This window comes from Leptosomus discolor, chromosome 6 (assembly GCF_034619465.1).
Source record: "Leptosomus discolor isolate bLepDis1 chromosome 6, bLepDis1.hap2, whole genome shotgun sequence".
In the NCBI taxonomy this organism is placed as follows: domain Eukaryota; kingdom Metazoa; phylum Chordata; class Aves; order Leptosomiformes; family Leptosomidae; genus Leptosomus; species Leptosomus discolor.
This window is the reverse complement of record NC_141396.1, coordinates 12,014,709-12,042,410: the sequence shown is the minus strand read 5'-3', so window position 1 is coordinate 12,042,410 and position 27,702 is coordinate 12,014,709. Positions and strand designations below refer to the sequence as shown.

At 40.0% G+C, this 27,702-nt stretch overlaps 1 protein-coding gene across 2 annotated transcripts; it reads left to right on the top strand.

Moving 5' to 3' along the window:
• Positions 1–69: 69 nt before the first annotated feature.
• On the top strand, positions 70–27,071 carry ADD3 (adducin 3). Of its 2 annotated transcripts, XM_009960380.2 has the most exons (14): positions 70–264; positions 13,382–13,520; positions 15,032–15,183; positions 15,307–15,387; positions 16,454–16,603; positions 17,504–17,647; positions 17,736–17,834; positions 18,872–19,054; positions 19,879–20,136; positions 21,228–21,347; positions 22,664–22,753; positions 23,952–24,075; positions 25,371–25,466; positions 26,180–27,071. In XM_009960380.2, the coding sequence occupies exons 1-14, from the start codon at positions 70–72 to the stop codon at positions 26,476–26,478; spliced, it is 2,130 nt and encodes a 709-aa protein (XP_009958682.1). In that variant the 3' UTR covers positions 26,479–27,071. The 2 variants fall into 2 exon arrangements, with proteins under 2 accessions (XP_009958682.1, XP_009958683.1); XM_009960381.2 differs by lacking the exon at positions 25,371–25,466.
• Positions 27,072–27,702: the final 631 nt, after the last annotated feature.

The following is a 27,702-nucleotide window of genomic DNA, read 5'->3' as shown; positions in this document are numbered from 1 at the left end:
GTTAATCATTCTTCCTTCTTTTTTCATTTGTTTCAGGTGCCAGAAGCCTGCCATCCACAGTGTTGAAGCATGAGTACTGATGCCAGTCAGGTGGTTATCACTACTCCTCCCCCAGCCACGATGCCTCACAAAGAGCGGTACTTCGATCGCATCAATGAGAACGACCCAGAGTATATTCGGGAGAGAAACATGTCTCCTGACCTGAGACAGGACTTCAATATGATGGAGCAAAGGAAGAGGGTCACTCAGATACTGCAGAGCCCTGTGAGTGGGATTAAGCGGGTGATGAAAACAAAAGAATGTTATTTTCTGAGATTCCTGGTTAACTTTTTGAGACTTAAAAAAGAAATCTACATCACAGCTAGCTAGAATAACTCTGGACCATCTTCTAAGAAGAGTCACTAAACAGATTATCCAGCATTTGTTTGCATAGCTTTTTGTCTGTGAACAAGCAGCCTTTATTGTGTTGTTTTTTCTCCTGATGCTTTTATATTCTTATGCTTCATTGCAATATTACAAAAAGGTCTGTCTGGCTGCAGGGTACTTAATTAAAACTTAGGGGCAGGGAAGAGCGTGAAGGAGTCACCGGTCAAATAGGAACAAATTAGGGCATTACGTGGTGTTCTGCATTCTGGGTTTGAATATTGACCTATGATTTGCATCAAGAATGCTTTCATTAACATTTTTTATTGGGTTAAGTTTGTTTAAAAGCTAGACTATGTGTTCTTTTCATGTCCTTGGGGGTAATCATACCCATATTAGCACTCATCTACTGGTTGTGTAAGTTCAGTACTTGTGTAGGCTACATATGAAACTATTGAACCGGTCTCATATAAGTTTTAATTTATAGTTTAATGCATGCATTCTTTGCATTTAACCTGATGAATCCATTGGAAAGTAATTAATACTGTTGCCTTGAGTATTTTGAAGCCATAGGGAGTAAGGACTGTGCAAGGGTGAGCCTTTGGGGGTGCTGGGGTAATGTGATAACGCGACTGGGAAGGGGTTAAGCAGCTTTACAGATCCTTCTCTCTCCAGTTCCTCTGTAAGTTGGGGTGCTTCTTCTGTAACTTTTTTGAAGCTTTTCCATATGTAATGAGATTGCAAACAGCTGTTAGTAATCACCCTATTATAGTCATCCATGAATAACAGGATTGTTTGCTAAAGTGTTGTCGTGGAGTGCCTCTTGGATCTGTGTTGCTCCGAGTATAATGTGAACCTGTTGACTAAGGAATTTATTACTTTCAAGTCAATTTGTGCAAGCTTGGTTTTGCAGCCAAGCTCTTTTATAAAGAAAATACTCTAAGGAGGTATTGCATAATGCTTTAATCATGATAATTTTATGTTAAATACTCAATTGTAAAATGTGATCGGAGTCTGCTCCTTCCTATTCAAATATTCTCGTTATGAGTAGTCAGGACTCGCAGCAAAGACTACATCTTTATCCTAACAGATAAAAATAAGTTACAGAGACCTTGCTTGGGTTTGCATGTATGTTACTTTTTGGCCTTTCAATGGCAGCATTGAATCTGATGAGCCTAACTTTTCCATAGCATTTTGGGGGACCTTTGCCAAGTCTGCCAGACATAATAAATGTCACTTTGCTGCAGCCTCTGTGGCTCTTTTAACAGCTGCAGTGTCAGCGTGCAGATTTTAGGAAAGGGGATGAAGAGGGGCAACCCCTGAGTCTAGGTAACTGTTTTGCAGAAGGTTAGAGGACAAAGAGCTGCCAGGCTGCTGTTAGTTGGCACAAGAGAAGCTGAGCCCAGCGCTTTTTGGAAAGTGACCATTTGGAGCTACCAATAAGTGGCAAGTTTTTGTTGTGTAAGGGAGCAGTTGCCCGAATAAGCCAGGGGCCTGCTGCCTGCTAGGCTCTTGGCATCTGCCAGGGAGAACCAGGAGCGTGGGAGCTGAGTCTGTGATCAGGCATGAAGGGGAGTTGTCCGAGCTACCCGTTTCCCTCACATATCTCCTTTTATTGTCTCTTTTCTTAATATAGAAAATTTAGAGGAACTCTGCTATGATTTCTCGTGTGAGGAAGTAAAAGCATTTTTAATACAGTATCTGTGACTGAATGTCCTTCAAGCAAATTTCATAACTGATTTGGGGATAGAAACTGCATTATGTCTTCCAGGTTCCAGCTGCGATGTACCATAGTGTTCTTGAGGGCTGGGACTGAAAATTATTACCTTGTCTCCTCCTGAATATAATATTTGTCACAAAAGGGCCAGAAAGTGTTTTTCCTGTTACCAGTCTGTGCAACACAGGTTCAGGATTGAATTAATGAGTAATGTGTGTAATATTTTTGTTCTATAGCTGCAGAATTACATTGCATTAGAGGTTTGCATAGAGCTTTGCTGCTTCTCTGGGTTATTCCAGTCGACAAAGAGGAAATAGTTTGAAGGTGTTTGGAAGAAGAAGAAAAGTTATCAGACACATTTTAAAGAGGAGCTTGCTCACTGGTAAACCTTCACCCAGTCTTAGATATATGCAGTCATATCTTTACCCAGTCTCGATATATGCATTCAGATCAGAGAAACAGTGATTGACTCACCTTCTGGCCAGCATTAGCAAATAAGAGGTGTATATAGCAAGGATAATAGCTTTCTTAAAAATACACAGGCATGTATGGACTCGAGGTGAGCTTCTTTGAACGTGCACTTTCTCTGAGCAAAGCATTATGGTGTAAAACTAAGGGGTTAATCACTGTCATACCAGGAAGCTTAGGTACTGATTTAATCTGTTTTATTAACAAGCTTTTTTCTTTCTTTCAAGTAGGAAAATCTAAATCCTTTAGCAAGAAAATACATTAGAGAATATATTTCAGGAGTCGCGGTATATTTTGTGCAGTGAATGTTGTTGTAAGGGCTAGAGCTCTGAACAGACATCTTCAGACATCAAACTGCTGCATCTCTCTGATCTGCTGTTTGATGCACATATTGATGTGCAATCTGACTACTCTTCTCTGATGTGCAATTTCCCTTTCCTAAATTAAATAATTTAAAAGCTACTGAAAAGCTATTCCCATTACCTCTGGTGTTTGCTAACATCTTCAAGTCTGTTCATAATAAGTCTTAAACAAATTGTAGGAGTTTTATGACTGCTGCCCACAAAGAATGTCCTGACATTATCAGTGAATTCTCAGACATGTTTGCTTAATATTGTGTGTAACCGGTGAGCATCTGACAGCCTGGGGAATCTGATAGGACCTGCCTATTTGTTGTTCTGTGCCTTTTAGAAAGGTGGAAAGAAATAAGGATCACCAGGTTCTGAGCAGCCTGATAGCATCCAGAGGTCTGGCCAGCCGATCTTTAAGATAAAGCCATTCAAGTTTATTTCAGTAATGTCTGCAAGTTCAGAATGTTCAGGTACTGCGTTGTTATTTTTAAAGGAAAGGTACTACGTTATTGTGGTAGATTAATCTTACTGTTTTACACCGGGTCTGAGATACTTGACCTATAATATATCAAAAATTTGAAAAGTTGTGGGTTGGTTGGGTTTTTTTAGATTTTCCAACTTAATTCTGAAATTAAAAACAGTTTTGTCTTTTTATATGCTAAGCAATCATATAATGCTTGTTACACAGAGTATCTACCTGTTTCAAAGAGGAAACATTTATTTGCTGTATGATCAAAACCCTTATTTCAGTTATGGTACAGAAGTGCTCCTGGTCTTCGTTTCCTTCTGGCACTTCTCTGGTGCCTTCACCATGGTAACCAGAAGCTTCAAAAACACTTAAAAAAAATTAAAAAGCAATGGTTGTGCAGTTACGGTGTGTGAAGACTGAACAGTCAGTTCATCGTCAAGGAGCGACATGAACATATGGAAGGGAGAAACTCCCCGCAGCCCTCCCAGAGTGGCCAGGGAAGGCGTCGCGTGTTTCTGTGGGCAGGCAGCAGTGCCATGTGAAGTGAGACCATGTGAAAGAATTTTCTAACCAGCAGGAAAGGTAACTACAGGCTTTAGCTAACAGGGTTCTGTGTGTAACCTGACAGGATATTAGGATCGCTGCTTAAACTGCACTGCAGGAGTACCTTACATCCACTTTATATCACTGTATTTGAAGAAAAACTACAGGTCAGAGTGGAAATGGGAGAGGACACATTCTTATACATAAGAATACAGTTAAATGAGAGATATTTCATTATTTTTACTGATGTAAGAACAAGTTGAAGTAGTCAAATTTGTGTATAAAGTGATGAGTTGGACACAGGAAATACATAAACATAAAAACACCCTGTTAGTAGAATGCTTGGTTTATGCTTTGAATTTAGCAGTCAAAGTTTTGTGTGGCTTGTCAAGACCCATTGAATGTCCACTTGCTATTTTTACATACAAAACACAGTTATTTGGAGCTTGTTTGGTTTTAAGTTGAGCAGTTTGTTGGCAGGATCTCAATCATGCTTTGCTTTCATTTCATGTGGGATGTAGAGAGCACCTGCCACTCCATCGTGGCTCTGCAGGGTGTTTGGGGTGATTCTGACTCGGTGCTGCCATTATAGGAGGACATTGTTTCAGGTCTAGCCATCCTGATTGCGAAATCAGGGGTTTTTTTTATGCTGAAGTTAAAAATGTGCTTCTCTTCAGTGACTCTCTTCCTTCCTGCCTTGTACATGCACACACACCCCTGCCTCCCACGCCTGCTGATCTTGCCCAAAAAAGTGAGGAGACAACAGTCCAGCTTAGCAACTTGTCTATTCAGAGGTCTGCCTTTGCAGCATGCAGGCAGATTTTTCTCCTCAAAAACAAGCAAACCCACCCACAGTTGAATTTTTTTTCTGGCTATGTTATTTTCAAACCATCAGGACAGAGATGAAGGATGATTTAATTTATTTTTTCCCTATCTTTTGCAGTTGTCTAGCTTGCTTTATTTTGTATCAAATGAACATCCAGTATTTTTGCAACACTACTCCATTTGGGGCAGTTTATTTTCTTAAAATATCAAAGTCCTTTCAGTTCCTCACGTTTCAGCTTCCACTGCTCTTTCCCCGCAAGTTCAAAAGCCTTTCAGGTCCTTCAGGAGCATCACCTTTTGGCCAGGAAGGGCTCACAACCTTGTACATCCCCTGGGGACCTCCTCGCTGGGCAGGCCTCTTGCACTGCAGCTCCCTCCTCTGGCTTCGGTCTTCTCTGACATCTTCTGACTTCTGCTGGGAAGTCATGAGTCTCTTCTCATCGCAACAGCTTGTTTAATCGCGTGCTTTCGTCACGCGACCTGTGCAGCATTTTGTTCACTGGAGAAAATGAGCTTATCTTGGCATGTCATTTAAGACATGTCACAAAATGTCCCTTAAAGATCCCCTCTGAGCTCTGACAATATCCTGCCGAGCCCAGGGCAGACAAGGGGGCCGGGCAAGTTCAGCATTTTAAGTGAGGGGGAATTTGTACTCTAGGTAATGCTGTCTTAAATCAAGGCTGTCCACTAGATCTCTATGAGAAGTGAAGAAATCCCAATGCCTAACTTTGATTTCTATAGCTGCGACAGTGCATGGTCAATTCATACCCGTGTCCTGCACCACAAGTGCGATTGTGAGTTTTTTCCTGCTTCCTTAGGTTAAAAATGAGTTACCTTTGACTCTTTTATTTCCATATTGCTGCTTCCTATTTAGTTTGAACTGTGATTTTCATTAGATATAAATGCCAACAGTTTCCAAATGTTTTTTGTTTTTTTTTTTTCCTCTCCCATCCGTATTTCTAATCTTCATGCTGGTTGTTAACTGCTTGGGTTTGGGCTTCTGTTGTCTTGGGAGGTGTCTGCAGTACGGTTGTACTTTTGGCACCATGTTCTTTAGATTACTCAAATGATTAAAAAATTAGATCCATCCTCCTTTGCCTGACAACTTTCCTACGGTCCTATGTGTTTGAAGTTATTAATTGTAAATAACACTCTGATTGGAATTAATTCCTTAGGTAAGTGATAACGAGACAGAAAGTAAAATGCATTGTAACAAAAGCCACCTTTTTTTTTTTTTCCTTCACTAGTCTTGTAAGTTCTGTCCAATAAAGGCATCAAATTGGTCTGGTAAGAGCAGGAAGAGACGTTTCCATTGCAGTGCAGGTAATGAATAACAATTAAAAGGACGTACTTAGATGTATTCATTTTTAAGTCCTTTTTACGTCTTTTCTTTTTTGGCTGTTAAACAATCCTTTGGTTTAGTACGTGCTCTTAACAGTGCCTGGAAAATCCTGGAAAGTTCTGACTGATGACTTTCCTCCCTGGCTGCAGGAGCACGTGAATCCGAATCACCTTGCAGGAGCTCTGCCCCTCATCTGCCCTGGTGCACCGCCACCACGTGTACTCCCACTGTCCCTGCTCCTGCGCTTACTGGAAAAACAGTTATTTGTGCTTAGAAAGGTGTAAGGCCTCTGACATGCTGAAACTTGATTTCTTCTAGCACTTTAAATTTCAGGGGTTATATTCCGTCTAGCAAGATGTGTATTGTGGCTTTACTCCACAAGAAAATAGGAGGCAGGGAACCAAATCCCCCGTTCACAGCAGCAGTTGTGTGAGGGAGGGGATTGCTGGCACTGGGACTTTGGGAGCTGGGTGTGCTGAAGATGGGCTTTGCAAACAAGTTCAGCACTTCAGGTTGTGCTTTAATCATAGAGTATCTCCACACTGCTTATCACTGGAGTAAATACGCCGCCTCAGCTCACAGACGAAAGCTAGTGTGTACCAGGTTAGAGGAGCTGGAAAAACTGGCGCAGGCTGAGCTCTGGATGGGACCAGCTTGCTGTCGATCAAGTTGCTTAAATCCAGACCGGATACTCACACGCTTCACTGCAAGTGAAGGGATTATCATAACTTTACATAATTCCTCATATTTATTACTGAGCCTATTTCTTTCTCTCTTAACACAGAAGCTCCCCCTTTCTTTCATGGCTTTAGCAAACATTGTTTTGTGACTCTTATCTTCTCCCCGCCAGCCTTAACTCACTGGCGGTTTTTTTGTGGCCAACTCCACCCTTTTCCACTTAGGGCACCGGTTGTTTGTATCTAAACTCCAGTCTTGAAACAGCCTGTTACAAAGCTGTATCGGCTGTTTCGGTGAAGGTCTTCCTTTCCACAGGCAGCTGCGTTTACAGCACGGGAGTTAAAATTAACGTCTCTTCGCTCTCAAAAACAAGATACCAGTTAAGTTGTGAAACTTTTCTTCAGTGGTGGTGATTTGGCTTAGAGACTCTGTGTGGGTGCACTCATATGTAGATAAGTTGAATTAGACAGTTTTTAAAAATGGATTTAAGATATATAAACTGATCCAAAATGGGCAAAAGTGAAAATGGGCAAAGGGGTTTCTTTCTTTATTCTGCAGCTTTTAGGCTAACAGCAGTGGTTTTCTATCTACTTTCCTGTAGACTGACATATCAAACTGTTTGGACCTTACTGTAATTAGTCCTGATGTGAGCATGTTTTCTCCTCTTAAAGGTTTGAGATGCTGTGGAGTATTTGTAGATTACCTGTATACCATTGTTTTCTCTATTTACAGGGAAAAGTTTTTTTCTCATTGTTTTTTTTGTACTACTTTTGAGTGGATAAGGTCTACATAGAGAAATCAATGGTCAACAAACAAGAAACAGCATAGAAAGACAGTCAAAATACTTAGATGCCTGCATACTTCTTGACATCCTCAGAGAGCTGCCTACCAAGATGAAGAGATGAAGACTAAAATTTTCTAGCAGTGCTATTATTCTGTGCTATATATAGATGTGTATACATGTAAAATAGGTTATTCTAGCAAGTTGGTTATTCGAGTTTTTCTGCTTATGTTGTATGAAAAATACTAGTTGTCAACTGGCACATGCAAATGTTGCTTTGATTTTTAAAACCCCCAATTTACACTGTCAGCTCACACTTAGACTGTCCTTCTAAAAGAAAACGGAAGTAAATGAGTCAGAACGGAGGCTTGTAACTTCACTATTGAGTTTGAGAGGCCTTGCAGGTCTAAGTTGAAAGTTTTTTGCATCTGAACTGCTTGAGTTTATGATGTGTATTTGAAAGATGATTGCAAGTATTTCTGGAGAAGTAGTTTTATGATAGTAGAGAGACCTTGACCTAATCATGCAACTAACAACTCTGTCAAGAAAAGCCTTATCTGTTCTGCAGCCTGCAGTACTGTGTAAGCCTGTCTGACCTGGTGTAAAACAGCTGGCTGGAGTTTTAGAAGCAGAAAGTTTAGAAACAATGATGTTCTAGAAACAGTTTCAGGAACAGGCTGAGCTGACCCATATATTTTTACTGGTGAGTTGTGGGGAAATTCGTGTCTTGGTGCAAGGAAGTTGGGTGAGGTAGAAACAGAGCAGCTGGGCACCACCAGCTTAGGGCAGTCAGGCCAGCAGCTGGCAGGCTTGACTGTGCAGGAGATGCTTTGGTTCTTCATGGTGTAAATGCAAAACTGTGTTTGCCTCTGATGTAACTCAGTGTAGTTCAGCTCCCTGCAGCTCTGAAGAGAACCGCCTCAGCTGGCAGTAGTGGAAAGGGAGTTTCCAGCCTGCTGTGTGCCGGGGTCAGGCTATTCGCTTAGGTGGCTGCCTGCTGCCAGGTGGATAAAAGCTCTACTCAGCATCCTCCTAGTTGTGCATTTTGTCTGAAATGTTGCTTTACCTCCTCTCCAGTAGCTGTCATGGGCCCAGTTTTCATACCATGGGCTGTTTTCTGTGCAAACTTTGAGCAGGGTGCTTGGAGTGCTGTTTTAGCACAAACAAGAGGGAACACTGGTGCTTGGCTGGGCAGGTGAGCTCACTGAAGGCAGAAGGATGCTCGTGCAAGCAGGAGACAATTCTCAGCTACAGCAGGGTGGGTTATCCAGGCAGCAGCCTTGCTGTAGCACCAATCCAGGCACAGGGAGGTTGGCCAAGTCCAGAAGTGGTGCAGCGGTGTTGATGGGGCGACTGTGTTGATGGGCAGCATGGGCAACCACGAGGTGCTGTGCCTCTCGCTTTGGGACTCTACCCCACTATAAAAAGTCACTGCTCTTACTGTATTATCTTGTGTCTAAAGTTTTAGTGTTTTTTTAAAACAAAAACAAAACCAAAAAACCACATCTACCCACAGAGCTATTTAAATCTTAGAGCTGAAACTTTCTCTTTATTGAGCAATGCTGAGCATACAGCTGAATAACAATTTTTCATTCGTCTGACAGGATGGTTTTTTCTTTTGTCAGCATTTTCTCATTGAATACTACATCTGAAATTGCTAGTAACCTTTCCACTTGAAAAATATCTGCTTTGTGCCAGAGCAGACTGTTTGTTGTCATTTTGAAAATAGCTCTCTCAAGCATGATTTTTACTTGGTCACTTGTGGGCAGTTGCAGTGTGATGCCATCTATATATATTACAGTCTCATGAGTTAAAGCAAAACCAAACCGCTTGGTCTCCAGGCTGCAGTTCGGTTTTCAGAAGCAGATTCCTGCTGCTGAATGGGTCAGATCCCAAAATCGGAGCCCTGCACAGTAGTGGTTGTACAGAAATTAGTGCTGTGCAGTGAAAGCTCCAATAAATATCATTCATTTAATGGCTAATATTGAAGGTAAATTGTCCAGAAGAAGGTGATGTCCTTCATATGAGCCCATAGGGAGCTATCAGAAATGGAGGAAGGTTGTGTTAGCACATGTGGGATAGTTATCTAAGGACATACAGATCAAAATTTTAAAGGTCTGTAGCCGTGAACAAGAAGTATTGAAATATTCATAAATATGCATGGAAGAATGTGCGTGAATTGTGTGTGACACTGAAGGCTGCCATCTGCTAGAAAATGTTGCGCACTGGCGTGTGGATAAATTGCAAACTTTATTTTCTGCCCTTCATCCATATCCTCACCTCTGTTTTACAGCTCGTCCCATGCCTCCATATTTGCTGCTTGCCCTGGCTCTTACCTATCTTCTGTTATTTCTGAAATTATTTTTAAGGAAAACTGCTTGTTCAGTTTAACAAAATTGTTGATACAACACTAAATCCTCATTTGTAGTAGCCTCAGCAAGTGTATAATATACTGCTGTTAGCATCAGAGAGCAAAACTAAGCTCAGAAAAATGAAAATAGCACGATCAGAAAACAGAAGAATTAAAAATACATAAAGAAATAAACAAAAAAATCTTTCTGTCAGAAATTGCCTGAAATAAGTTATGCTACCTTTTTTTCTGCTATAGAAGTAACATTACTCATACAGGTGGTTTTGGTTTTTTTTTTTAAAGAAAGTCTGAATATGACTAATAAGAGTTTACTGTGAATGTTTTTGCAGATCCTTTTTATAGTCCTTGTTGAATTGAAGTGAGAGTGATTTAATGTAATACAGATAACTGTTTTTCTGCATCTCCTCCCAAGCAAATACTTCCATGAATTCCGTGAATTCTGTCTTCCACGTGGCCCCCAGGAGACTGCAAATTTGCAGTTTCCTTATATACGTGTTGTAAACAAGAATGAAAGAGCATTTCAGCCTCGCAGAGTGTGAAATGGCAGAGCTTTCTTGGAGGGGGCCTTTTTCAGGAATATTTGAAAAGTAGTTGAATATCTTGGAATGACAGAATTTGAAACTCGGTGTTAGTAAACCTTGTTGGTGCAATATGTTGGCCAGTCGTTTTCTCTGCAATCTTAATAGGTCAGTAAGAGAAGGAGAAGGTGCCATAAAACCATAGCCTCGTGGTGAACCATTAGCAGAGAAGCATGCTGGTGCTGGGATGGCTGGTGCTTGAAAGTCTTTTTCATGTGTTTTGGGGGGTTTTAGGGGGGTGAAAAAGCCTTCTGTAATGTGAGGATATGATGTGCAAAGGGCCAAGGAAGTACCTCTGTTGTTATTTTACATTTCTTGCACTTTCAAGCAGGTTGGTAGAACATAAAGGTTGGACCTTGGCTACTTTTTCTATGCACCATGAGCTGTTTGACCACCAAAATGCTTTGAGTTGTGTGAAAAATACTTATGTCTTCTACAGGAGCTTGTATCAATCACATGCGTCTGAGTTTCATTCAAAACCACTTTGGTTGTAGTGGGAGTTGTTCAGATGCAGGTACTAACCAACCTCAAGGATTTAAACTGGGCTGTCATGGGTGATGCTGAATCATCGAGATGTTTCCTGGTTTTTCAGATTGTGATTTTCTGTGTGTCCCACTTGTTACCCTGAGGTATGGGAGTGCATTAAACACTCAGTGCTGCACTTGAATTTTCACTGAGAGCTGTGCTTCGAGTATGTAAGAAGCTACTTACTGCCTAGTGCTCTGGAAATCAGGCTCTGTGCCTCTCAGAATGAATGTCCCAAATTGGTGGAAGCATCTGACCTCGACCTCCTTGCTGCTGTTCTGTAGAAATGAAGACAGGGCCCTGCTGCACCTTAAAGGCATGTTTCGGGGATTAGTAAATTAATGCTTGTGAACCACTTGGATTTACAGTAATTATCTGCCCAGAGAAAACCTTGTCAGATAAGTAATAATGGTTGTCTCAACAGAGTATGAGTAGCATGCAAAACAGGCACCAGGCCACATGCTGGGCCATGAGAAGAGGAAAAAAACCTGGATTTCTTTTCTAGCGAGAACTAGCTGCTGTGTGCCAAATGAGGCATGCGGACAAGATGACTGTGATACGCTTAAAGATTATTACGTGTGTGCAAGAGGGACAAAGAAACATCCTCTGTGTGTCTGACCTCCAGCAGTCCAAGCTTGTGGCCACGCTCAGGTTCCAGACTGGGGACGGTGCTCATCCCCTTGCTGTTTGCCATAAATCCTCGTTTGCTTTTCTGGCATCACCTCCCATCAGTTCCCATTATGGGCTCCCAGTGCTGATGCACCTCCTGTACCTCCACTTTTCTCCCAGTTAGTTTCCTTTCCTCACTCGATTCCCTGTTTCTTCTTTCCTTTTCCCCATCTGCTCCCTTCCCCTGCTGCATCGATCTTACCCACAGCAGCCACTAAAGGGAAAAATCTGACTTTGCCCACTTCAGGCTAGCAAGAGGTTGTTCAGCTGTTTGGAGGATGCTGCATGCATAGTCTGGTCTACACCAGGGGATCGTGTAACAGATAGCTGCATAGTCAGTCCATGTGAATTTTTACAGGCTTTACTTGTGGAAATCTGTCGAGTTTCTGGTGCATGTGATCTGGCAAACTTACTCTAAGGAAGAGCATGGGTGTCTGGAAATTAAAGTGTAGTTATGGGTGCTCAGCTGTCCAACCAAAAGGCCCTATCAAGTAGAGCCTTGAGGATGTTTTTTGGGGGTCTGGTAGCACTCTCTCTCTCTCAGAGTCAAAAACTGTTGATGAACAGACTATGTCATGAGATTGGTGGATTTTACCCAAAAGAGTGGGTGTTTTGGAGGACTGCATTAAAATTCAGTGAAGAAATTCTTAAAAAAGAACTATTTTCTTTTTTAATTGAGAGCAAGTACTCCATGAAGGAAAGCAAACTGAAAGGAGCAATTACATACAGGGAGTAGCCTGGAGTTATAATAGGAGTCAGCTGCGTAGTGAAGACACCAAATGTCTTTCTGGAATGAACCAGCAAGAGCATTCGCAGTACACCTCAGCTCGTGGTGTGTGCAGCTTTGCGTACAGCTGGTTCAGACAAAAGCTGGAAGATGCTGCCAAGAAGTAATCAGAGGGTTAGAAAATATAACCTATAAGGAAAGCTGGAAGGAACAGAATTTACTTAGTCTAGAAATGTCAGGACTGAAGTAGTCCTAGGACAGCCGTTTGTTGTGGATAGTGGTTAATCTGTCTGTCATCTAGAAGGAACAGGCTTTGTCCACAGTGCGTGGTATATGACATTTGATAATGTGAAAACCTTTTTCATGATACATTCTGCAAGCGTTTATCTCTTGGGTTACGGACATTTTATACAGGAGAAGAGGGAAGGGCCTTTCCCTTTGGGAGAAGGAAAGAAATAGAGAGGAGATGACATCCCAGCATTCCTTCTAGTCCTTGCAAGTCTGTGATACTACTTGAGCATGGATGAGCTCCAGTTTTCCAGTTGTTTATAACTTTATCAAATTTGAATGGATTTTCAGAGGGATTACAGAATTTAAAAATATCCAGCACTAAAAGCACCGCATACTGATCGAGTTTCAAGTACCTCTTCCAAAATATGGAGAAGTCTTTTAATTATTGATAAAAATGTTTTTTGTTATCATTTACAAAAATACATTTTATCTTGTCTTATTCTGGGAAATAGTTAACCCTCTGTAACCAAACTTCTTCCTTCCACCCCCCAAATTGCCCACACTTAGCATACAAAGTTTGGGTCAGTAGTTAAAGTTTGGCAAAGTTTTACAGGCAGCTAAAAACAAGGTCTAAGGGGAAGTGTCATGTAACATTAATAACAGGCAAAGCTACCAGCCCCACCTATAATAATCTTATTTCTATCAAAGCCAGGTTTCCTTGATGATTCTCAAATGTTTCTACAGGCTTTTAGAGAAGATCTGGAATGCCTTATTCAAGAACAGATGAAGAAGGGCAATAACCCCACTGGACTGCTTGCGTTACAGCAGATTGCTGAATACATTACAGCAAGCTCTTTTGCAGGTTTTTCCTCATCTTCACTCAGTAAGTGACTTACACATATAATTGCACTATTCCTTCTTTCATTATCACCAGGGCTTAGCAATGCTGGGATCTCCTCTTTCTTTGAATAAAAGTTCTGTCAGGGCTTGGTTCAGTCATGAAGTAGTACAGACGGTGGCCTTAACTTTCTTTTTGGGGCTTCTTTCTCTCAAATTCTTTGATTTGTATAATAATATCCAGAATGTTTGAAGTCCTCACACTCGGTTATTCTAGAATTTGCTAATAAAAGTTTAACTGAGATAGGAAACAAAATGCTGTGCCCCGTTACTAGTAGCAGTTTAACATGAGCATAAACTGAGATGTGAAATACATAACCATTTAGAGTGTTTATTTTTCTACTCTTGCATATAAATTGTTATTAAAAAAAAAGAAAAAGGAGGGGGGAGAATAGCCTGGCAAACTGAATCATTACACAAACAGCTCCCACAGTTAAAAACAGCTTGTAGTATAACTCTAGTTATAAAGACGTCACTAGGATCTTTCAGTTAACACCCAAGTTCTTCTTTCCAAGTCATGAAGCACTGAGACATTAAAGTTGATTCAGGTTCTGTGGGTGGACATCATATGGGAGCTCACAAGCCTGAAGTACCGTGGCAACTGTCAGCATTCAGCATCTTTTGAGAATTGGTCCCAAAATGGTGCTTCAGAGTTCATTTAACAAAATAAGTGGAAGAGAACAACAGAGAGCCCAGATAATCTCGTCTCCGCGTCTCTGGTTGGTTAGGGAGACTGTGGGTCTGACTTGTCTCTGCTGCATTTGCCCACAGACTCGGACAGGGCAACTAATCTCAAAGTGCGTAATCTATTTGTTGAAAACCAAAATGCCATTTACCTCTTTTGGTCATAACTTTCCCTGTAAGCAACGACTGTAAGCTCCCAAAGGGCTGTCATGCATTCATGAAGGGGAGGAGGGCATGTTCATGTAGTCACAAGTCGAAGGGATAAATTGATCTTTGTGATTTCTCTGTTAAGAGGTGATCTCTTCTGTCTAAAGGTTTGTGAACTCTTGCCCTAATCCTGATTTCTTCATTAGGATCAAATTAAAGTGCTAAGACTGAGACACCTCTTCGTATTAGTTATACTGGTGTCAGAAGTCCAGCAGGAATGTTGTCGCCTGTAATTTTCCAAGTAACCTGTAAAAATACTTCATTAGTGGCAAGTGTCTTAAGGCACAGTTCCAGTTCTATATAGGATCTTGAATTCGGAGAGGGCTCAAAATCTGAGTCATGCTTCAAAGGAAACCTTCATTTCACCTCTCTCATGTTGGAAGAGATGAAGACTTAAAATCAGGGTATGGTTCCTACTCCCTTAAAGTAACAGAAGTTTCAGTAAAGACCTTACAAATCCCAGCAGTGCAGTTCCAGTCTAATAATTGCTGGTTCTGCTATGCTAACAATTTAGATACACTGCTTCTGGAAGTTCCTGGCATAGCTAGAAGTTATTTAATTGTCCGACTGGCCATTGTCTTTTTTTTTTTTTAATCTGTTTTTCAGGCCATGGAATGATTACACCCATCAACGATCTACCTGGGATAGATACCTCCTCATTTGTTAAGGGAGAAAAACTTACTCGTTGCAAGTTAGCCAGTTTATATAGATTGGCTGACTTGTTTGGGTGGGCACATTTGCCAAATGCCTATATCACAGTAAGTATTTTAGAGAATAAAAAATTTTATTTGGAACCTTACCTGTTCATTCAAATTAATTTCCCCCCTGAATGACATAAATTCAGAACTAGATCAGTAATGTGTTTCCTTCCTTCTTTACAGGTAAGAGTAAGCAAAGAACATGACCATATTCTAATCATTCCAAGAGGTCTGTCCTTTTCTGAAGCTTCAGCTTCTAATTTGGTATGTGATTCACCTGCTGTAATAACTAGCAAGGCTCCACCTGTTTTCTAAAAGACTTTTGTGGCTGATAAAATTGACTTCTAAACTATAATCATGCTGTTATTTGGTTTTTAATCTTTACCATCAGATGAAAAGCTGATTAACTTTTTTGATACTAGCATCCTTTGAACTCAGCGTTTCTTTTTGGGTTTAGCTTTGCTTTCTGTTGACTTGTCTTCAGCTTCAATGTGGAACAGCACAGTTTTGTTTTCCTCTCTGATGAAGCTCATCAAATAGTTTCAGTGTAACAGCAACCTTTTATAACCTGACGATATGGTAATATATATGAAGTGATTCCGTAGGAGTGGTGTTAGTAGAATCAGCTCTTATCTTTATAAGTGGGGAAGTAAAGCTGAATAATCTTCCCCAGGCCCAACAAAGGAGCTGGGTGAAGTTACAGATTGGCGTTTAGGCGATGGTAGCTGTCAAGTCACACATCTTTTGGCGCAGAACCTGCCGTATGTTCTTCGTGTCGTAAAGAAACTACCTCCAGTTGAAAGGGATAGCAGATTGAGATTGATGGCATTACACCCGCAAACACAGCACCAAAATACAAACATGAGAACAAGACCTGATACGACCCTGCCGTTGGTTTGTGTTGATCCTGGAATTACTGTTTTACTGTTCCCATGAAACTGGAAATTCCCTATGCATTTGATTTTCTTATTGGAAATTTCTCAGAGGATGAATTTTCTTCATATTTAAAATGTGGGAAATGGTAACAAAATACGTTTTTGTAAGTCAGAAACAGGGAAAGATCAGCTAGACCAAAGCGGAATATATGTTGTATCAAGGTCTTATCTTTACTTCTTTCGTGGCTGGACTTCCAACAACTGTCAAGGGCTTGGACAGCAGGGTGGTTTATTGACACACAGATTCATGGCTGCTCTCCTACTGTTTTTCGTGCTCCAAGCACTAAATGTGTGTGGGGAAGTTTGGTACCAAGTAAGAAAGGGAGGGTAGTTTGTAGATGATGGCACTTTGTCGCAAACTTTTTGAATATTGTTCCTGTGTTTGACTTTTCCAGGTTAAAGTAAACATCCTAGGAGATGTAGTCGACCAGGGAAGTACGACTCTAAGTATTGACAATGCAGGGTTCAGTCCACATGTGGCCATCTACTCCACACGCCCTGATGTCAGATGTGTAATACACATACATACCCCTGCAACAGCAGCTGTAAGTCTTCCTTCTAGCATAAAAATAAACCTTATGAACGTAGAGCACACTTCTGAATCTGAATCACTGCTCATGGCAGTTCTATTTTTATTTTTAACATCGACTCTGCACTTGTAAAGGAAGGTGTGAGGTTATCAGATAAGCAGAGGAAGAGGGCTGGGCCACTGCAGTGAAATGCATAGGAATAAACTGGTGTTCAGATACAGTTACACTCAGCTTGAGGAGGCTGTAAAGTATATAGTTTACACAGGCTTCATTTATAGCATCTTAGACCATATAACGTGCTGTATACATCTTCATTTGCATTATACAACTCCATTTTTGAGTGGCTTAATTAGTAGTTATGTTCAGTTTGGAAATTACCTCACTATTAAAAAGTCATAGTTAGCATAAGTTCAAAACTGTCTGTGTAACAATGATAAAAATGTAAGGAGACTTGAAAGAATTGGTTTGAGATAAATAGATGAATTCATATTGTTTTATATATAAATGCACATATATCCATTCCTCGAATACAGACCAAAAAAAGGAATGTGTAAGGTTTTTTATACTAGCTTTTTGAACTTACAAATGTGGGAAAGAAGGAAAAACCATTAAGTAGGTTTATGCTGAGAATTAAACATGGATAAAATTCACAAAAATTAACTTTGTTGGGATAATTTGTCCTTTCCTATAAGGAATCTGTTCCTAGGTTGGGTAGCAGTAGCTCTGTCACCCTTACTGCAAATTAGACTAGGGGGGAAAAAAAAAAAGTATTGCTTCTAAGCTTTAACTATGGAGAGTTTGTCTCTCTTCTAGCAAAGACACAAAGTATGTCCTGCTAAGGCTTGGGTGGTTGAGATGTGGGTTTTAAGAGTTTCATGTTTTCCTAATTATCAGTACTTCATTTTCTTGAAACAGGTTTCATCAATGAAGTGTGGCATCCTTCCCATATCACAAGAGGCTCTGATTCTGGGAGATGTTGCTTATTACAACTACCAGGGATCTCTTGATGAACAGGAAGAGAGAATTCAGCTTCAGAAAGTCCTTGGACCCAGTTGCAAGGTATTCAACCTCATTCATGCTCTTCATAAACAATTTTCATGTACTGCGCCAGTTTCTACCATTTAACAGTAGTGTCTTCATTTACTAGGTATTAGTCTTGAGAAACCATGGTGTGGTAGCACTAGGAGAGACACTGGAAGAAGCATTCCACTATATTTTCAATGTGCAACTGGCCTGTGAAACACAGGTGAGAGAGAATTTATCTGTATTTAATTTCAAACATTTACACTGCTGGGTTATTGGTTACCAGATGGGAAGATCTCTGATATTCCAAAGTATTTGGGGTTGTGGAATCCAGTAATCATATGCCAGGTCAAAGTCAGAGAAACTGGAATAATCAGGAGAACGTAGAAGGAAGAGCACGAATACCGTATCACTCTTCTAGAATGAGTATCGGTGTTGTTACGCTCTGAAGGGTACAGGTTTTGTTCCATGCTGTGGAGAGTGAGCTTCATGCAGAGAATCTGTCGGATGACAGATTCGGTAGTACTTGCTGCATGTGGAAGTGTGACTGAAGATCTCTCCACATCCAGCTCGTTTATCAAAGCCAAATGTTGTGACAAGAAAGGAAGCTTCTCCCTGTGATCACAAAGATTTGTAAAACCAAATAAACAAAAGGTGTTTGGAGCAATGTTAGAGGGTAGCGTATTTAAAAATAACTTGAGTCCCCAAATCAGTTGTTTCTGTTTCGTCTAACTTTAACTACCTAGTTAGGTACCTAGATATTATCTATAACCTGTGGAAAGAGACCACTGAAAGTGTCCTCACCTGCCATAACTCTTAAACCCACTCCCAGCAACTTCATCAGTTTGCTCTTGTTCTCCGGTGATCCTCTCCTCCCAAGGAGACATTTGGAGTTGCAAATGGCATTCTCCCACTCTTGTCCTTTCCTCCCTTGTCCTGCCATTCATTTTGAGTTCAATCAGTCATTCGTATTGAAACAGATACAAAAATGAAAAATGTTTAGTCTTGTGATGCAGAAGGATCTTTTTAAGGTACTCTGAAAGCTAGTGTTTGAGTCTCCTCCTTTTAAAGCACAATCATTAGCAGATCCTACCATCCTTCCCATAAGAATCACTTGCTACACATTTTAATACCTTGTTGCACAGTAGAAAACTAGCCTGAGAAATAACTGTAGCCTGTGTTTGTTTCTTCTGTGAATTCAGAAAAGCAGAGAATCCAAAAGCTTTTCCTCAAATGAAGTACACTCATTGATGTCTCTAGGTTCATGCATTAGCTGGAGCAGGTGGGATAGACAATCTCCTACAACTGGATCTGCAGAAGTTCAAGCCTTCCACACACGCTGTGGCAGCAACTGGAGGCGGAGGAGTTAACATGGCTTCACAACAAAAGTGGAAAGTTGGGGAACAAGAATTTGAAGCGCTCATGCGGATGCTGGACAACCTGGTGAGAGCACGTTGATGGTGTGGTCCATATAGTCTCTGTAAGCCTTTGAGTGTAAGATTAGCTTCTGTAAAGCACATTGTTTTTTCTGGTTTCTTTGTGAGTTTGATAATGAAGATGGAGTAACCTTTACTGTATGTGAAATCTCTTCTGCTTGGTTTAGTTTTTATTACGTTGCTGTATCTGACAGTATTATTCTGTCTTGATAAGAGTTTATAATATTTTGAACTTAAATTTTGTCCAACTCATCTCACAAACGTGTTTGTTCTTTATAGTAGGTTAATAGTAAAAATATATTTTAATAGCCACCTAATAATAGCTATTTCCCTCTATATTTTATTATTAACTCTAATATTAGGAAATAAGATTGTAATTTATTATTTGTTTGAAATGTCTGTTTCACTGCACTATGAACTCCAGAACAGCCTTCAGTGTGAATAGTGAGGCACGGGGGAGTGTCACGAACTAGGTTGTGCAAGACGGATAGATGTCCTCCTGAACGCTACCTAGGTCGTACCCTGAGCAGGGGTCGTTTGGTGGTCACGCGTTCAGGAAGGTGGGGGGAAGGTGAAGGGAGAGCGGGGTCCTGTCCTACTGCTACTGTGCTGTATTTTAAATGGGTCCCTCGAATGTTAATGGTATGAATGAATGATGGTGAACACCACTAGCCCGTTCTCTGAAGAGCTCAGTGGTCCTGTTTAGTACATGTAGGGCAGAACAAAACTTCCGTGACTTCTTTGGATACCTTCTTCTGATGTTATCTATTTTGCTTTTTACATTTTTTTAAAACCTTTTTTATCTTTTCTTTTTTTTTAACTCATCTGTAGGGATACAGAACTGGCTATGCCTACAGGCAACCATTAGTCAGGGAGAAACCCAGACATAAGAGTGATGTTGAGATCCCAGCCACTGTGACTGCCTTTTCCTTTGAAGATGATACAATCCCGCTTTCCCCCCTGAAATTCCTGGCGCAGAGGCAACAGAGGGAAAAGACAAGATGGCTGAACTCTCCAAACACATACTTGAAGGTTAATGTGCCTGAGGAGTCCTGGAATGGGGAAACCAGTCCCAGAACTAAGATCACGGTAGGTAAATATTTTAGGCAGTCGCTTAGTTTTTGCGCTACTTGAAAGTAAATCACACACAGTTTATATGAGGAAATCTTTAACAGGATTAGAAAATAAGTTTATTGAGCAAATAAAAATAGTCTTTGGGGAGACTTAATGACATTAGTGCTAAAGGCCCCCCCTCAGTTTGGGAAAGGGGGTTTAACTTTCAAAAAGTTAATAGTTTATGATAAAATTTAATGATAATAATAAAATTTTGTTAGTAGCTCTTCTGATTCCTGAAACAGAAAGCAGGTTTTCTACCATATCTGTATGTGCTATTAATTATCCCTCAAAACATAGTAAGGCTTTAAATCACCTGTGGGTTGTTCTCTTCTCTACACAAGAGACACACAAGCTCTAATTCATCTCTTAACTGCCCCTTTCCTGTTTGTGAGCCTGCTGAAAACCGACTTGAAAGAGTCTGCTCGTGCTACTACTTTTAATGGTGATCAAGATTATTTCCTTCTTCGGCTCACAGAGATGCTTCCACTGCGTTTCCAGCCTGGACAGAAGTGGGACTACGAAGCATATTGTTTGCTATCAGGCTACTCCCAGTTGCATAGTACCACTGTAAAAGCATCAGCTCCTCCTGCTGGCAGGCTAGCGAGTTTCTGAACTTAAGTTTGGGAGAAGCACCCCTCAGCAACTGATTTAAAACCCTGTTTCCAAAGGAAAAAAACTGCAGACAAAATGTGTGGTTAGCAGAGGTGGAATGATTGCATGAAAAGGGCTCTGGAGCTGGCAGATCTATGTGCCAGTTACTAGGAAGCATGATCTGTTCTAAGTATGACTTCATTAGTACACAGTTAGTACTGCATTTTTCAGGAATGTATTTCAGTGTTTACAAAAAGTAGTGTTGATGATACATGTTCAAGGCCATTTAAATCCTCTTGGGCAAGCACACCGATTTATAAGGAGTTGGGATTATCTTGTGTGTGTATCATGTGGAATTGAGAAAAAAGTCAGAAAGTCTTTATATCTCTTCTTTAACACTTAAGACAACACTGAGAATTGTTCCTCTCCATCATGCTGGGGATTTTAGCTTTTTTTTTCTTTTTTTCTTTAAGTGGATGAAAGCTGATGACTCCTCCAAGACTAGTGGAGGAACACCAATCAAAATTGAAGATCCAAACCAATTTGTTCCACTAAACACAAACCCGAGTGAAGTGTTGGAAAAGAGAAATAAGGTAAAAGAAGGGTAATGAAATTAAAATTGTATCATTTCCAAATAAAACTATATGTTCAAGTAATTATTTAACACAGCAGTAAAATCATATTTTCAATTGTGATTTCACTAAGAAGTTTCTTACGTTGTATGTGATTTTTGGCACTAAAAAGCATGTATTTAAATGTATGATATACATGAAGTCTGTAGTTACATATGAAATATATATATATAAATTCTTAATGCAATAGTTTGATGAAGGATGAATATTAACCCTGGAAATGATAAATTGGAAATGGTAGTTCCTGCTATTTAGCATTTAGTGGATAATTGCATGTCAACATGAGCCGAGTGGCTGTGCGTCATCTACAGCACGATTCAGTCTCGGACTGTAATCTCACCTCTGTTCTGTATTCATTCTCCTAGCACTTATTAAGCTGGAGTTTCTATGGTCTGCTGTGCTTCCTGAAGGCAGCAAAAAAAAAAAAAAAAAGAAAATGAGAGGTTATTGTTATTGTTGGACCTCTCTGTAAACACAATTGTCTCGCTGCTCTTCCCTTCCAGCATGTAAGACGTTGACTGTCAGGCTGACCGAATACTCCACCCTAGGCATGACTGCATTAACAGATATTCAGGACACTTTCCATTCGATTACGTATTTTTTTCTTTCTTGGAAAACACCATATCAGTATGTGTGGGGACTGAACTGGAGTCAGAAGGAGCAAATCCCTTCCTGAGAACTGCAAAGGCACCCTCTAATCATCAAGAGAGTAATAATACAAGTCCCGGACAATGATTTTAAAATTCATGCATGTCACTGTCTCATTAGATAGTTTATTCCTATTTTTCTGCTGTAGAATTTTTTTTAATCTGGTCTGTATTTGTATTTTTATCGGATCTGTCAGTCTCTTAAGCACTGACAATGTGAAGCTAGGGCTGTTGGCTTGGGGAAAATAATGAGGTATTCACAAAAAGAAAAATGTTACCAACCTTTCTGTTTACAGAGATCACTCCAATAGCTTAACATGGGTCACTTACTTTGGGGGGATGGAGAGAACAGGTTGAGAGACATACTGTTCCTTGGAGTTTATTTCTGGCTTGCGCGAAGTGCAGGAGCTGGAGCTACAGTGAATATCTGGGAGTACTCAAAGAGCTAAACAAACATGCATTGCATTCAGAGATGGAAGGGGAGATGGTAATTTTTTAGGTGCAGCAGCACTGAGCTTGATCCTCCAGCCATTCGCTGCTGCCGGTGTTAGTGGCTTTGCAAAGTTGATGGGCATAAGATGTGTTAAAGATAAATATCTGTTTCTAACCCACTTTTTTTTCTCTGTATAGATAAGAGAGCAAAACCGATATGACCTAAAGACAGCAGGACCACAGTCTCAGCTTCTTGCTGGGATTGTTGTGGATAAAAAGCCAAGTCCAGTGAGTAGGATGTAATTGATTGATTTACGCGTATTTGGATTATTTGGCGGCCTGTCTTTTAAACGTCAGTTTGGGCCATTTTCTTTCTGCTAGAACTGATTGTTTTAATGCCAGGTTTTGGATGTGTGATACGTATTATTCATGTTTCATTTCAGAGGTTTAAAATGTTAGTTTCCAATGGAGATATGCATGGTAGGTTTGTCTTCCATTAATATTAATGAAGTAGACCCCTGTCTAAGACCATTTCAGCTAACGAGTGATGCACTTTGCAATGCGTGGTGCCAGAAATAATCCTTTCATTGGTCTGTGGAACCGCTGCTAAAGGAAACGATTGAGGCCCAGAAATAACTGAATTTAAAAGGTGGGATGGGACCATGTAGAAGGCAGCTTTCATTAGAAACAGGCTGCTTATTGGGAGGGAGGGAGGGTTTCCAGTTTCTTACCTGTCCACACCATCTCCTCTTGAGTAGAATGTACTTACTTCCCAACAGCACAGATATCCCTAATAATGTATCTAACAAACTGTGCTGAATCGTAATTGGAATTCTGTAGCTCTAAGAGTTTCCCACCATCCATGGCTTAGTGCATCTGTTTCCTTGTTTTGGTTCCCAACATTCTTTCGAGGTAACACTGAGTTTGCTTATTTATTTCAGGCAAAAAGAATATTTTCCTAATGAGTTTTCTCACTATATGAAAGTATTTTAATTTTGTCATTGTAAAAATTCATCTCAGAATAGCTCTTCCAGTTAGATTCTTAAACGGGAGCATGAGCGCAGTTACTTTCCTACAAAAAAATTCCTAGGACTTAAGGCATTTGCAGAAAATATGGGAAACCTTACCTTTGAATCCCTGTTGTTAAAGAACTTTCACCTCTCTGAAGAGTATATTAGCCCCTGAAGTGTAAGCTGTTGAGGCAGGTCTCTACTCCTGAAGCTGTTCCACTTGGTACAAAAAACCCTCAAATGATGACTTTGCTGCTGCAAAAGGCTGGTGATTTACAGCTTGGTGGTCAGTGTTCATTGCTATGTGAATGCCTATTAAATGGGATTGTTTTAGTCTGGATGCATGTGCGTTTTTTCTTCTGTATTCCCTGCCAGTCTGGTGTCACCAAACTTTGGGCAAAAAGGAGGCATTAACCGTGTACATCTTGCTTGCTTCTTTTTTTAACTGTTAAATTTTGTGGTTTTCCCTTTTCCAGCCAATGCAATTTGAAGATGATGAGCACGCACCACCAGCACCACCCAACCCATTCAGCCATCTCACAGAAAAGGAGCTGGAAGAGTACAAGAAAACAATTGAGCGCAAGCAGCAAGGGTTAGAAGGTTGGTGGTGTATTTTTAAATGTTGGGATTTACATTTTAATCATAAGTTCATTTCTGGCTGGAAAATATCTACTGTAAAAAATGTGTGCGTGTTAATTATTAACATATACTGTTGGCAACTGTTTTGCTTCAGAAATAATCATTCCTTGAGACAGTCGAATTTTTTGTTAAATGTTTTTCTTTTTTACTTTGGTTAATGCTAAAATTAAAGCTATGAAATGTTTGTACAGAAATGGGGTTGGCAAAACCACACTTTAACGTAATGACTTTTTTTTGTCAGAGTTGTAGAATAACTTAGGTTGAAAGAGCCCATGAAGGTCATCTTAGTCCAACCTCTTCCTCAAAGTTGATTTCAAAGTTAGATCAAGTTGCTCAGGTCCATATCCAGCTGAGCTTTGCGTATCTGTAAGGATAACAATTCCACAAGCAGTCTGGTAACCTTCCGCCTCGTTGTGGAAGTTTTGCGAAGTAATCTAGAAGATATACGAATAGTTGACTCTGAAATGTAATCCTTGCCACTTAGATTCTGAAATATGTGGCAAGGTGGAAAAAAGCTCTGTGATTTCTGGGTTCTTTTTGTACCTGTTGTGACACCAGAATTCACAGGAAAAGGCTGCTGGACTCGCCTTTGGGAAGTGAGATGTACCATGATACTTTACATTTGGTACAACCATGTCAATTGGTTCTCCGTTTTCTGACCCTTGAATTCCAGTGGTTTTGAGTACATGCCTGTAACTGCTTGTTTCCAGAAGTTTACAGAGATGTTTGATCTTGACTTCTTTAATTTTTCTTTTATTCTCCCAATGTGCAAGACTCGTCTACTTTCACTTTTTACATCATCTTCCAGTACTACTGTTCCATAGGGAATTACTAATTCAGGGTTGATTTGTTTGTTTGTTTGTAACAATAACACTCACTATGCACTCTTCTTCACTAATATTATGTAATAAAACAACTGTGCTGTACGTCGCATTCAGAGCATAGCATGGTAGCTTACCGTAACAGCAAACCGGGTGGCTTACGGCTAGATAGAACCGTGGGGCGTGCTACCTGGAATGCCACCCTGCTACCCTTTTTAATGCTTTCTATTAAGGAACTAATATGTAATAATTGTTAGCATCTAAAACATGTAATTCCATAATTCTGTAGAGTTTAAACTGTGTATTGTAACTTCTTGAGGTTGTCAGCATGAGTAACGCAATACTAGCAGGGCTGTAAATCTTGTAGCACTAGTACTGACATTCTTGCTTGATTTTTATTTTTGCTTGGCTACTAATTCCACTCTTGTCCTGCAGATGCTGAACAGGAATTATTCTCAGATGACGGTTCATCTGTGTCACAAATTCAGTCACAAACTCAATCCCCGCAAAATGTCCCAGAAAAATTAGAAGGTATTCCATGCAATTTCTGTACAATGCCAATGGCTCTGATAACCTGAGTCATGCACTCTTCTGCTGCATTCTTTACACTCGCATGAAATCGGCTGAGCCAAAAAGAGCCCTCTTTTACCAAGTCTGGGTGGGACTCTGTCCAGAAAACTACTTTCCCCAATTTTTTCTGATACGTAATTCTCACAAAGAGAAAATAACACAGGGCACACCGGAACTTGGATATTAATGAAGTGGAGGAAATAGATACTGTATTTTGATTTTATTGGAAGTGTTAAGATTAGATTTTTTTGCCTGAGACTTTTCTGGCAAAGTCTAAGAAGGCATTTGGAAAGGGTAGTTCTCTAAAGACTTCTGTGTGAAACGGCTGCATTTTCATAAATCGGTCTCTTGCAGTAAAGCATAATTCTGAGTGTGCTTGAGACGCTGTAAGTGTATGCTGTGTAGGCTGTATTTGTCTGTACGGCATACAGCTTGAGCTGTATAGCTACCTGGCACAGATAAGGTGAGGTTTTTCAGCCCGTTTTAATTTAATTACATTTTCACGGTATTTGTCTGTTTACGACTAAGAATGCAGATAAAGGGGAAAAAAACCACATCTAAGCACTTCGGGTTTCATTCTTTGGATCACAGTCCAGGCTCACAGACTCCGTTTCGATACTGGTTTTTTGCACGATAATGTACATAAATAATTGCAAAATTTTCTGTTCTTTCAGAAAATCATGAAGATCTCTATACCCAGAATGCTAACCTAATATCTGTGGAGTTGCCAGTTGTGGTGGTGAATGGCAAGGAAGATGCACATGACGTGGAAGAAGATCTCACCAAGAGGGTCAGTCAGTTAACCACTAGTACTGTGGAGAGCGTAGAGATTACAATTAAAAGCTCTGAAAAGATAGAAGAGACCCTGTCCCCTGAAGGGTCGCCTTCCAAATCCCCATCAAAGAAGAAGAAGAAATTCCGCACCCCATCTTTCCTGAAAAAGAGTAAAAAGAAGGAGAAGGTAGAAGTGTAAGTGCAGTTCTGTTGCGGGGAGACATTGCACATTTTAAACGTTTAAGTTGACCATTAACAGCGTAGTGTTAGGGGTGTGCAGTAACTGGACTTTTAACCTAAACAAAAAGGAACTGGAAGAGGTTTTGCTTTAAAAAACCCAACCAAGCAACCAAACCCCGCCTTTCGTGTTATTGAAAATTAATTCATCTCTCACTTAACTGTGTCCGAGATTGCTATGAAGGTTGGAAACATTCATTAGTTTCACGTAGAACTACAGTGGCAGGTGCTCAGTTACCGTCATAGCAAGATCAAATACCATCACAGTATGCAGCAGCAAGTTCTGCTTGGAGTATTTTGCAGACCTTAAAATTTTCAGTACAGTTAAAGTCTCTATTAAAGTTTCTGTTGAGTGATCATACGACTTTTTAAAACTACTGTCTCGTTTGGTAGCCAGATCATACATTTTTATATTGTGATTTTGACCATATATTTTATGTTTCTGTACCCCTGTTTGAGTGGGTGCGTATTAACAGCACACCTTTAAATCTTTTTTAAGATTAGATCATGTAGAAATATTATACACTGGCACATAATATTAGGGGAGAAACTGTGTAAGAGAAAGTCTATTTGGAATTATACAAAATGTCTAAAGAATTCCATTCTTCAATAACTTTTTTGCCAAATATTTCATTTTAGTGAAATATAATTTTTGAAGACTTCTTTTTTATTCTATCAGTTGGGGGGGGAAAACCCTTATTTTTCAAGAAAGGGGATTTTATACACTTAACATTGATAATTTAGTTTAACTGGCAAAACAAAAAGAAGATTTTATATGTTCAAATGTTTGTATACCATTCAGTATAAAGGTATTATAAGCATGTGAACCAAGCGTTTAATAGTAGAGTGTATTTAAGAATGCTTGGTTTAGAGTATACTTAAATATAATTCAGGAATCCAGGGACTTAGAAATCAAAGGATAAAAGCATATAAAATTGAACTGGATTCATGTTTAAAAATTACTTGTGGGTTGTTTTTTTTTTCTCTCATGGTATTGCTAATGAATGAAGAAAAATAATCTCTTAACATAACCAAATGAAGGAAACAAAACTGTTAAAAGGGAAAGTGAAATAGTAAGAAAATAGGAGGAGCAAAGAAAGTAAGAGTTTGGTGATTATTTTTTTTAAATATATGATACGGATTGTGGGATATTTTTATGAAATCAGCAAAGTGACATTTCCATATT

What these genes read in the sequence shown, in the direction of transcription:
- ADD3 (XM_009960380.2), top strand. Translation starts at nt 70, where the DNA reads ATGAGTACTGATGCCAGTCAGGTGGTTATCACTACTCCTCCCCCAGCC. An exon ending in TTTTTCCTCATCTTCACTCA is followed by an intron (nt 13,521 to 15,031) that starts GTAAGTGACTTA and finishes TCTGTTTTTCAG; the next exon opens with GCCATGGAATGATTACACCC. An exon ending in AAGCTTCAGCTTCTAATTTG is followed by an intron (nt 15,388 to 16,453) that starts GTATGTGATTCA and finishes TGACTTTTCCAG; the next exon opens with GTTAAAGTAAACATCCTAGG.